Here is a 12,891-nt window from a genome sequence, read left to right on the forward strand (position 1 = left end):
GGGTACGTTCGAATCATTGTGCAACCTGTTTTGTGAAAAGCGCACAGTTGTCATGGTAAACTTCTTTGGCTGCTACTTAGAACTCGAAGTCGTTGCGATGAACAAGGAGGACAGCACTGTGATGTACTCTATGGTGTACATTTTCATCACCTGCTTACTGGCGGTATAAGCATCAACACCAGCGCGTCATGTACATTTTAATATAGAAGTACCTCTTTTGTTTAAACTTAATGAAATTCTGTGAAAACGAAAACAAGATCATTACGTACATCAAACGTATATAGAATTTGCTCAAATACAGCTTATATGATGTTGCTTTTTTAGCTTTTGTTTGAAATGTACATAATATGTGCCAAACGGAAACGATGCACTTCACAACTGAATTGAACTGTAAGCAGATTGTTTGAATTTTACCTAACTTTCCATTAAACAGCTTGAATAACATGTAATTAACCTGTTCAGTTCGCTATCTATGTAGATATGCCCTAGTTGGTCGTTTTCGTACACACGCATTAAGCACGGCTACTGGTCTCTGTGAGAGGTTTTCAGAACACCACGCGGTGATAAAAATAAAACATACAACTTTATGGATGACAGCTTCCTGTGGATTACACAGAGTGATGTTTCCATGCACATACTTACACCACTATCACGCTAAAGGTTCCTGTTATTTTACGAGCGCATCGTCAACAAATATTTGCGGCAGGCTATTTGCGCACCTGTTTAACCAGACTATTCCTCACAGCGGTAACTGTATAAACGATACTTCCGTTTCCAGCATCTACGTGGCAGGTGCGCAGCGCAGACTCAACCTCATTCAACTTCCGTTACAAGTGGCAAGATGGCGTGGACATCGTATGTTCTGGTTTCTCTTGCAACTTTTTCAGTTGTTTCTGGCTTATATTTTCATATTGGCGAAACAGAAAAGAAATGTTTCATAGAAGAAATTCCCGATGAAACAATGGTTGTGGGTAAGTTAGTAAAAGTTGGAAGGTTTTGAATTTGTATATTTGCAGAAGTCGCTGGCTGTGACAGGAAGTCATTTTCATAGTGCAGACACGTTACTAGGCAAAGGTACACGTAGCATTAAACAGCAGCCGTGCAGATGACATATTGCATCAACCATCATTGTTTTTATTTAAGAATATTGTTTAATTTCATATTAGGGTGATGTTAACTTTTGGAAAACGGTATCGCTAACAGCACAGATTGTAGCGTGATCATTGATTTGAGCCAACAACATGCTTGTCGATGAATAGCATGTTTCTGTAATAGATTCGGAAACCACGAGTGTTTTGTATGGATTTGGTTTTAAATTCAGACTGAGTCTTGTTGATTGATAATGAATGAAAACAGTCGCAGTCTAACCTGCTTCAAACCTTCATCTCAACGCTCCCAGATGATTTGATAATATTGCAGTTGTAATGTTATTCGTATTGCCCACAGTTAACCGTAATATAGTCTAAGGTTTCATTTAACTAAGTCCATGTATAGAAAGCATGCATAATTCAGCTTTTGGCCTCTTGACAGCGATAGCCAAACACAGAAATTGGCTGTGGTAGTGAGTAGCATATTGTTTTCAGTGAGCGCATGACTGACATGCTGTTTGTGAATTCTCTTCTTGTGAGGATGTCTAATATGAAACAGTTCAGTACCGAAGGCCAGGAAAAAATCTTTGTTTGGCCTTAAGAACAAAACTGTGTTGCCAATAACAGGGAATTAACAATTTTGTATGGTTAACTATATGCATACATTTGTAGCATAAGTTTAAGGAACTTGCATTAAATATTTTGTCATGGAAATGTTGAAAATTAGCCCTTGAACTGCAACATCTAGGTGTTTTACATTCTTGCGGTATTCTTGTATGTAATTATGCTCAGATTAGATCATGTGGGTGGTTATGAGTTGACAGAATGATATAATTTATGAACATATTAACCTTTTGTAGAAATAACCATCATGGTAATGATATATTCACACCTATAGGTACTTTCCAGGTGTGGAAATTGTGTATACCTAACATTGCCAATTGATTTTTCAGGAAGATACAAAGTTGAAATCTTTGATAGAAATGTAAATGACTATGTCCCGACTGTCTACGGCCTAGGGATGCATGTAGAAATTAGGGACCCTGAAGATAAAGTTGTCCTGTCAAGGGTAAGATGTATTGCCAGTGTTTTCCATTTTGCATCATAATGTGTCTCCTACATGGAAGAGTTTGCATGGATGGACTAGCTAGCCGTGCTCACTCCTTGATGTGCAGTGCATGTTATGATGTGTTGTGTGTCATGTTAATTCAAAGGAGAGACAACCTTACAGGCAGTAGTATGTTGTTGAGATTTAATCCAACTTTTGGCTTTGTTAGTTCCAGATTTATGAATTGGTGTTCACATTGAAACAAATTAATTGTCAACATTACTTCAAAAATATTAACCTGTCCACAATGCCAACATACTACTCAGTGTAGATTGCTCCTCCTTTGTGTCTGTGTGTAGCCTTGTGTGTGTTATGATTGTAATCCCTCTGTTTGCAGGCAAATACAAAGTTCAGGCTTTTGACCACAATGTAAAAGATTACTTGCCGGTAGCGCCAGGTATTGGTATGCTAGTGGAGGTCAAGGACCCGGAGGGCAAAATAGTTCTCTCCAGGGTGAGTCAGTCCCCAGTCCTACATGGTCCTAGGTGTCTTTCTTTTTCATGGTCCTAGAAACATTAGGCTAAGCTACAGCACAGGCAAAGGCTTTGGGATTCCTTTCCTTTTTTTGCTAGAAAATCATATATAGATGGGTTAATTATGACAACTTCCATTTACAGTAGGAATATTCACAGTCTGTAACATTGTGTATTTGTAAAAGAGTGAAGCACAAAGTGATACTTGTTTTCAAGGACTATGAGCTTGATGAGGTTGTCAAGGGGAGTGATTATGTTTTGAGACAGACATGAATGAAAATTAATTGTTAATATGTTTTAGTATTTACACATATATATATATATTTACTTCTGCAGAATAAAATGATTTGGTTTCACATATCATGCCCCAAATCCAAATTCACTCCAGTGATAATGGTAATACAAACATTAATCTTATGACACTCGTTTTGTTTAGTAGCTCGTGTATCCAAATAGAAAATAGGGAGTCTATGACAATGTTGGTCATTTTTTCTGATATACCCGTTTTGATGTTCATCTTATCTTCAGAGACAGTTAAATGTTTTTATCTGTTGTCATGGTTGTATGATCATGATCATAGAAATGTTGAAACCTTTGCCTGTTGATGCAGCAGCTGTGACCTGTCCGTTCTTGCTGGATCTCTATGCCTTTACTGTAGATAGTTGATGTTGTGGCTGCATGGTTAGCCTTCTCAGTCTCATGCCGGGAAATGTACAAGAGCTCACCACATCTAACACTGCTTGTCATTAAGACAATAGTAGCTAGCTGTCAAGAGGACAGTAGTACCGGTAGCTTGCTGTCATTAACAGAATTGGGCTGCTGGCTTCTCAGCATCAGAAGTAGTCAAACATCTGCTGATGTGAACATTGTAGTTTGTAACAGATGAATGTGTCAAATTCTGAACATTTCCAAGGTAACCAAAGTTATGGAGTTTTGTAAAATGCTTAACGTACCAGGGCAGAAGAAAATGGTGTTTGTGAGGGTACTTGTGTTTCTTGTAACCAAGGCAACGGATTCTTTCTTTCATTTGCAGTGTGATATTTGTTAAATATTTTACTCGCTGTCTTGCATTAATGAGAGATTTATGATTAAAGTGGTGTTTAAGTTACATCCTACTGTGACATGTTTTACTTTACAGAACCTTTATTTGCACCCTTTATTTGCTTCCTACCCAGACATTTTATTTAATCTTGAATTTTTGACAGGGAATCGTTACATTTTTTTGTTGCAAACCTGATATTTTTTTTTTATTTGCAGTTTGTTTTTACTTGCTTGCATTTCCCCTTTTCAAACACTGACAGTTTTACCTGTGTGGTTATCACTCCCCTCACCTTTGTATGGTTACCTGAAACACAAGTTCTGACAATGATTGAGGAACAGGGATAGATTTATCATCCGCACTTTCCACATAATTAGGAACAGCTTTAGAAATGTACTGGTACAAACAAGATTACAAGTGAAGAAACTAGACTTGAAAGCATTATTACACACTTGTTGATGCATCTCCTAATGTTAAACATTCCCTCATTGGAATCAATGATATTCTGAATAAGGCTTCTTTAGTAATAATTTGTGACTTGTTTTTTAAGGCTTTTGTCAAGACCAATGCAGATAAAGAAAGACTTTGATCATTTGTTTTGCATTTCATGCATAGAACACAATCTAAAAGACCTCTAAAATAAATTCTTCCAGAATACTTCAACTTAGCTTGAAATCATTGATAACTCTGTGGCTCCAGTTAGACAGGGAGTCAGACAATCTCAACAGGTCCAGGTGATAGAGATCCAGACAGAGAACAGACTGTCCATCTTCCCTTGTCCTGACAGCTGCCCCACCAGTACCTAAGAATAGTTGCCCTTACCTCTTAGATGGGATGTTACTCGCAGTATGTTTGACAGTTTTCAGTTTGGTCCTTGCTCTCCTTACTGACTCCTATTATGACAGCCTTTTAGCATGTTAGTGAGTTGTGCATGTTGAGTACTGGACAATTTATCTGTCTTTTCCTGATGATTTAGCTGTGGTTTGACATTGGTGTCTGAACAACATCTCTTGCTTACTTTGAAACTTTATTTTGTAGATATATTTATCTTTGTTTTTGCGAACACACCACAAATGTACGATTTAGATGATAATGTACAGCTGGTGTGGATCATTACTCATGTCGTCCATGAAGTGTCAGTCACTTTTGTGGTTTAGATAGTGATTGTTTTCATGCTTCATCTTTCTCTTTAACTAACACCAGTTTTCCATTTCTCTTCTCTCCCAGTGAACCGTGTCAATATTTCACTGATGCTTTCTTAAAACAACTTTTTTTGCTTTTAAGACCAAAAAGACCTGATTATTATGAGGTCTGTTTCATGACATATTTCTGTGCTTATAGGTTTAAGGGTGGAACATTCCCTTATTAATGTGTATATACTCATGTAGTAAAATGTAGGGAGGGATATTCGGTGATGGGTTCATTTTAAGTTTAAGATATGTGTAAAAGTAGGTGTTAATACTGGTATTTGTAATGAGATATTGTTACTTGATTATGGTCAGTTGAATGAAAACTACACTTTTCATATTTGTTTTTGTTTGCTTACTGGGGATTTTAATACTATTTTGTTTTTGTTAAAATGAGGCGTTGTTATCTATAATGATATCTTCATTTGTGTAGATAATTGGTTCTTATGTTTCATCACCTGGTGCAATTGATTTTTCCATCTGCTCTATCTCAATGATCAATATCCACAAAGCATTTTGAAAAGCACTTTGGCTGTACATGTATTGAATGTATTTTTTTAAAACAAAAAGCAGATTGAATTAACTTCTGACTGTTTTAAATATATGTTCATTAAGTGTTTAGACTACATGATCACTTGAACAAATAGTTGTAGCTTTCATGTCATTTCATGGTCAGGCTTATGGAGTAGATTTTTGTGTCTTTTTCTGAAAAAATATGATTGATTTTAGAGCACAGTTTGTAATTTAATATTCTCATTGGCAGTGTCATTTGGTTTGGTCTTCTCATCATGATTATGAAACAATGTGTTTTACTACTTTTAGACTAGCCTATAGGACGTTACGAAACATGATCACTTGTCTTAAAAATGTTACATTGTCTTGCTTGAACAAGACCATGTATTCTTGATGGTTACATTTTCTCTCAGTTTTACGCAGTAATAGTTTGTAGCAAGACTGAAGCGTTGAGAACAGGTTTAGGATTACACCTTTCTAATGCTACTGAACAATGACTACAACCAAGCCCCCACATCTTCTTGTCCTTTTTTGTGATTTTTTTAAAATTTCCACTTTAGCAGTACTAATAGTATTTGCTTGTGACTTGATACTGTTGTCATTGGGGACAAGTGGTTTTCCAAAAGCTATTTTTCTCTATTCCTAGGGATTACTGCAGTTGTATATTAATCTAGGCATGCTCAAAGTACTAGACGAAGAGGGAAGAATTTGTCGTGTTTTTTTTTTCGTGTACTGACATAATGAACATGCCTTACTAGCTGTCAAGTGTTTTGGTACATGCTACCTTGATGGTGCTGCAGCTGTTTCGCTAGAGTCTCCCACTGGATTATCACCGTCTTACAGACTACCCAGGTTCATGCATTTATCAACGTGAAAATCTGGGGTAGAACCGGTCATCAGTATAGGTCTTGCCACAATAGACTATTATGCTTGTCGACTAACAGGATTGGATTGTCAGGCTCACTGACTTGGTTGAAACGTCATAGGTTCCCAGTTGCACAGATTGACCGCTGCCATATATTTGGATTATTGCAGAGTGTGGCATAAAACTAAACTCACTCAATCATGCATGTCTTTTGCATATACTTTTTATCTCCTGTAATTGGGGGGAGGGGGGAATATAGTCGACACCTCGTCTGTCCGTCCGCCTGTAATCTTTCTGTTTCCGGAGCATAAGTCAAAATTCGTTCAATATTTTTAGACCAAACTTGATAGATATAGTAATCTCAGCCTATGGTTGTGCCTTTTGCTATTTACAGATTTTTGGCATTTATTTTTTTTGTGTGTTTCCATGGAACATTTTGGTGTTAGTCTTTTGGTGGGATGGGCTTCGTTTCCGGATCAGAACTCAAAATCCGTTCAATATTTTTCTGTAAAACTTGGTAGATATATCAGTCAGAAGCTGAAGTGGTGCCTTTTGGTATTTACAGTTTTTTGTGATTTATTATTTTCTCGATTTCCATGGAAACATTTCAGACTTAGTCTTAAGCTGGAGGGATGAGCTTTGTCTCCAGAGCAGAACTAAAAAAAACATTCAATATGTTTCTGCAAAACTTGTTAAATATATCAATCGGTACCTAAAGTAGTGCCTTTTGCTATTCCAGGTTTTAGTGATTTATTATTTTCTCAGTATCCATGGAAACGTTTTTGACTTAGTCTCAGGGAGGTGTGTTTCGTTTCTGGAGCAGAACTCAAAAACTTCTAAATATCTGTTGGTAAAACTTGGTAGATATGTGTTGCAGACCCCAAAGTGGTGCCTTTTGCTATGTACAGGTTTTTGTGATTTCTTATTGTCTTGGTTTCCATGGAAACATTTTGGACTTAGTCTCAAATTGGAGGGATGGACTTCGTTCAACTCAAAAAACATTTCATATCTTTCAACAGATCTTGGCAGATATATGAGACAGATCTTGAAATTGTGACTTTGCTGACTACAGATATATGGCATTTATGATTTTCATGAATTCCATAGGAACAATTCAAACTTAGTCTAAAAAACCAATGAGTAAGTGTGAGATGATTTGTCTTTTCAAACATGTCAGGGCCGGGGGAATATGTCATCTTCTGGTGACTCTTGTTTATAGCTTTGACTTATAAAGGTCTGGGCAAATATTTATACAAAGGATATCCATCTATCAATCAAGAACATTTTTGTTGCATTCTTTTCAATTTTGGGGCCTCCTTCTTTGTCTGATTGTGAAATTTTATTTATTTTTAGAATTACCAAGATAACCGGAATGCAATATTTGGAAAACCTGTAGTCAAAATATTTTCAACTTTAAAGCACAACTTAATTTGTCTTAGCAAGAGCTGCAGTGCAAAGTTTGGTTGTGATTTTCTAATTTTTGACTAGCATCAGTTATCATATTTTCAACTAATAAAACCAAGTGAAGATTTATTCCACCAGTAACCTCAGAACATTTGAATGGCTTGTATTGAAATCTTGGGATCACCCTCCATAGCTGTAGGAGACATGCAGTGCCAAGTTACGTTTTAGTGTTAAATTTATTGAGAATTATATACTATATCTCTTGAACCCTAAGTTCACATCAGTTTCACATCAAATATAGTTAAGTCAGAAGTTGGCAATAATTTTGTGGATTGTGTTCAGATTTTGTTCATAGGAAAGGTGCAAAAATAATCGGTGTAAATTGTTCTTCACATGTAGTTCTGAGTGATGGTCTGGTGTATTAGTGAGCTTACATTGTTTTGCTTGTTCGTATTTATGTTCCTGTTTTTCACCTGTTTATTTTCTGAGCATAGTAAGATTTTGTTTAAATTAAATTGAATTGTTTCCTCACCTTGGCAAAGGGTTCACATGAGCTTATTATATACTCACATGCATAGGAAACGCAAGTTTTTGTATCCAAATACGAAATGAACAGAGACCTAAATGGATATGGGTTTTTGGCATGTAGTGAAGTCTGATGGTGTTATCAATGATTTTTGTTGTGTTTTGGAAGGCCAGTGCGAAAACACATTAATAGAAAGAATCATTAAAAGACATTATACCAATGAACATATGGGTATCGTGCACACACTTCTCGTGAAATCCAACTTGCGCTAACTGTCACCATCATTAGTGGGTATAACACTGCACAAACATTAGGTCTATCACTCCTTGTTCAACAGTGCCAGGCTTAGCTCAGATTGAAAGAAACCAGGATATCGGATGTTCAGAAGCTGGAATGCCTGCCCAAAATGGTGCCCTTCATTTTGACGTAAACATAACCACAATTTACTGTCTCTAACATCGATACAATGTTACAAAGACCACAGATTACCTTCATCGTCCAAGGGTCACAACCCCTCAGCAAGATCGGCATACTACCCATCAACACTGTTCTTGTATTACCTTTCAAAAACTTGATGTCATCATTCTTGGTAGTCACTGAAATGTCTTCACCCATTTTTATTGCCTATCTGGATTCTGACTCTGTTTGCATTTCTTGTCTTCAGTATTGAAAATTACAAACATATCTGCGTTACAATTGACTTGCATTACGTTAGCGTGTGAGTATATTTGTGTTGTGGCTCTAGTCTTAAAGATATTACAGTGTTGTATGTTTTGGTGATTGCATGTCTCAGTTTGTGGCAGCATGGTTATTGCTGAAAATATCAATGACTGTAAAAGGTTGAAGTCTGGTTGAAATTTGATTTTGTGTTGTCTTGTATGGTGTTGCACAAAACATGCATAGCTGAAAAATGGCAGAACTTGAAGAAACAAACATCATGATATTTGAAATTTGAGTAATTGTTTGCAGTCATAAACCATTGATTCAGTATGCGCCAGTGCAGGTTTGCTTGGCAGTGTAATGAGGCAAGAGAGTTATCCCCCGATAACTCTCGGGTGGTGGAGTCCTGGTTGCGCAAACGAGCACATGTTCTGCTTGAGTTGGAATTAAATCATAACGAAGAGCTCTTACGTGTCCTATTGATTCCCAAGTGGTACAGTATCCCTTTACCTAAACTGGCGATGTGTATCAATAAGTCTATATATCTACATACCTATTATTTCAGACATATGCAGCTGAGGGTCGGTTTACCTTCACCTCCCACTCAGCTGGGGAGCACGTGGTTTGTCTTCACTCCAACTCTACAGCCTGGTTCTCTGCTGGACAACTGGTGAGTCCCCCGTCATCTCAAATAACATAGCATCATTTCACCATTCATATTTCATCCAGTGTACATTGTGTGGGCAGAATACATCCCTGGTGTCTTCAGATTGTCCAGTTAGCCAGCCAATTAGGATCATGTCATGTGACCTCCATGGCATCCTGTCTGGACAGGGAGAGTCACTGGTTTGACGGACCAAGTCTCAATTATTTAATGGCTGTGATCTATAGTAATGTGATTCGAATGTCACTGACGGTACATTAACACAACAGCCTTGGCAAGGTCTGTCCAGGGTGACACTAACAAACCTGCTGGTCTTGAAATGCGAATATCATGCATAATATGAAAGACGCTGAACATTGTGCTGAATTTAGTCAGCTTACACTACAGTACCACAGTATTTTTTGCTGTGATGCCTCTCAAAGAAGAAATGCCGTAGTAGATCAAATAGGTATAGATCAAAGGAATGAGAAATGATGTAATTTGTTCATAACAAAAGAGATCATTGAAAGATTGTACACTACAGTTATTTGCCAATTTGATTAACATGATGAGAGAGGACGATGCATGATTTATAGCATGTGTCATATGAAAAGAGTTGTTGTTTTAGCTAATGTCCTTTGTCCTGTTGGGACTTTTATCTCCATCCCTGCTAGGTAACATATGTGTATGCTGCTAATGTTAGATTTGCCCTGTGATTTGTGTTTTTGTCTGCAGAGAGTGCACCTTGATGTGCAAGTTGGAGAACATGCAGTTGATTACCAGCAGATCCAGGCCAAGGACAAACTAAGTGAGCTTCAGCTGAGGGTGAGGCAGTTGCTGGACCAGGTGGAGCAGATCACCAAGGAGCAGAACTACCAGAGGGTGAGTAGCAGACCCTCTACCATGGGGAGGCTGGGCATAGGTGGATTTGGCAGTGGGGAGGATGGTCTAGCAAGGGTGACTAGGGTGGGCGGGTTGGGTAATGTGACTGAGATACATTGGGATAGGGAAAGCAGGGAAACTGACAATGTTAGATGATTTCAGAGTACATGGCTTGGCTTGGTGTTGTTGGGTAACAGTGTTGGGCAAGTGTTGCCTGTGTGGCTGGGTACATTTGAAATGCTTGTTGCAGGGTGGTTGTGTTAGTGAGTGAGCAAGTTAGCTTTTGTATTCCACTTTTAGTAATATTCTAGCAGTATGATGGACGATGGGCTTCACACAATGTACAATGTTGGGAATCGAACCTGCTGTGTTAGACAAGCTAAGTTTGTATTGTTTGGTACTTCAGGTGTGGCTTGTTGTCTAAGGTGACCTTTGCCCAGAGGAAGCAGGGAAGGTGGCCTAGTAAGAGTGGCTAGCATGTAGACATGGTGTGCTAGAGTACTTAGGGGTGGCTGGAGTTAGTTGGGAGTGGGGTCAGGGTAAGCAAGAGGGCCGTGTTTGAACTGGTGCAGTAGGTTACTTCAGAATGGTTTAGGGTAGCAGGGATGGCAGGCTTGTAGTATGACTGCAGTAGGTTTAAGCAGCAGTGGTGCCTTAAGCAATATCTTTTGCAAAATTACATATGTATCTATTAGATATAATTTGTAGTAACATACAAACAATTATCTTTCTGTACAGTTTTCACCGTTCTTGTTTGTCATGGATTATCTTCAGATATCCCTTTTTGTCATGGATTATCTTGTAAGTCTGTTTGGCCACATGTGAATCATTTATCAGTGGCATTGTATGGCTGTGTTTCAGTACCGAGAGGAGCGGTTCCGGTCCACCAGCGAGAGCACCAACCAGCGAGTACTGTGGTGGTCCATTGCTCAAACACTCATCCTCCTTGTAACAGGGTTCTGGCAAATGAGACATCTAAAGAGTTTCTTTGAGGCTAAGAAATTAGTTTAATTAATACCCTCAACATGGGCACAGTTTGTGAAATCACACAATTAAAACCCTAAGAAAAGACCTAAGAATAATGCTTTGCAGTGAAATCGAACTTCAGGAATTAATTGAAAGAAAGTATATTTTTCGTGATGTTGAAAGAACTCTGACTGAAGGAGGTGTGTTGTAAGAGTTACTTCCCTTAGCCCATTTCCTGGTTGTCTAGTTTTGAAAATTTTCCATTTTCTAACAGTAATGATCATCATGGTTACATCATTCCATTCTCATGATAAGTACTATTTCTACTGACTGTGTCCATAATAACTGCCTTAAAATCATGGAAACGTGTTGTGTGACTGGCTGGTTGAAAGATCATCTGGAGCAATTGGTGAATGCATGGGGATGAATGTCGTCTTCAAGATTTGAGAATATATGCACGTTTTATTTAAATATAATGTACAGTACCTTCAGGTATTTTATTTGGATTATTTTCCTGCTAATCCATTGAGTGTTGACATGTTTCGTACTGTTCGTGCTATCTTGCTTGGTGAATATATACAGCTGTGGGTAGTAGATACTGAATCTGACTGTATATAGGTTGGTTGATGGAATGTTAGTGGTTTGGTTTAGGAAAGTCGTCATTGTAATCTGTCACTCAAAAGCTGTAAACTTTATATAGATGATATCATTGTAAACTATCTCAGTCTTGTAATTTTGTTGAAAATAAACTTATAGTTCCTTTTTTTTATCATGTGAATTTTACAATTTGTGTTGGCTTATTTATTTGTTTATTTATCTAATTTTTTTTGTTAGTTTTTCAGTAGCACAGTCTTCCATCTTGATGTTTTGAGACAATTGAGGCATACATAAATTACTTGAAATTGATCCAAAATTCCTGAGTATTTAGGTTATAAAAGTAATAAGCTATTTTCTCCCTTTTAATAGATCTGAAAGGAAAATTGATCATGTATGGTGTGAAATTTTGATAACCCTAGTCACTGATTGAATGACATCTGAAAGACTTGCTGAATTAATAATTATAATATTCAGAATTTACTGCTAAAATATCTGAGAAATTGATGTGCTTTTCACTGGCTGAATTCTTTATTAACAATTTGTGTGATATGCTAAACTTTGAGATACAACAGGACAGCATGAAGCTTTAGTGTTATGTATTGTTCTGATGGTAGGTCAGTGATGTAATTATTTCGGTAGCTATAATAAATATGTTTTATGAAAAATGCTGTGTTTATTCTTGTATTTTACCATTCATATACATGTTGATTGAGAAACAACAATAACATTGAAGGGAAAAAAACTATGGATTGTTATGTAAATTGTGCGTTATATGTGAATAGCTTTACCTTTTGATCAGCATGGTTTATATGATAAACACTTGCGTCTCACCAAAACTTCCCATAAACCTGACAAACTGTCAGGGGTGGATACAGCTTCTTGAGATGGTGGGTTGCACAGATCATTTCCACTAAATTTCAGAGGTCATTTTAAGAAAATC

At 37.4% G+C, this 12,891-nt stretch overlaps 1 protein-coding gene across 2 annotated transcripts; it reads left to right on the forward strand.

The window, feature by feature from the left end:
* The first annotated feature begins 791 nt into the window (after window positions 1-791).
* LOC137265762 (transmembrane emp24 domain-containing protein eca-like) lies at window positions 792-12,616 on the forward strand. Of its 2 annotated transcripts, none has more exons than XM_067801211.1 (5): window positions 792-971; window positions 2,534-2,649; window positions 9,429-9,533; window positions 10,242-10,388; window positions 11,250-12,616. In XM_067801211.1, the coding sequence occupies exons 1-5, from the start codon at window positions 842-844 to the stop codon at window positions 11,397-11,399; spliced, it is 648 nt and encodes a 215-aa protein (XP_067657312.1). In that variant the 5' UTR covers window positions 792-841; the 3' UTR covers window positions 11,400-12,616. The 2 variants fall into 2 exon arrangements, with proteins under 2 accessions (XP_067657312.1, XP_067657311.1); XM_067801210.1 differs by lacking the exon at window positions 2,534-2,649 and adding an exon at window positions 2,042-2,157 and having other exon boundaries at window positions 808-971.
* The last annotated feature ends 275 nt before the right edge of the window (window positions 12,617-12,891 follow it).

The sequence above is a fragment of the Haliotis asinina genome, chromosome 15 (assembly GCF_037392515.1).
Source record: "Haliotis asinina isolate JCU_RB_2024 chromosome 15, JCU_Hal_asi_v2, whole genome shotgun sequence".
Taxonomy (NCBI): domain Eukaryota; kingdom Metazoa; phylum Mollusca; class Gastropoda; order Lepetellida; family Haliotidae; genus Haliotis; species Haliotis asinina.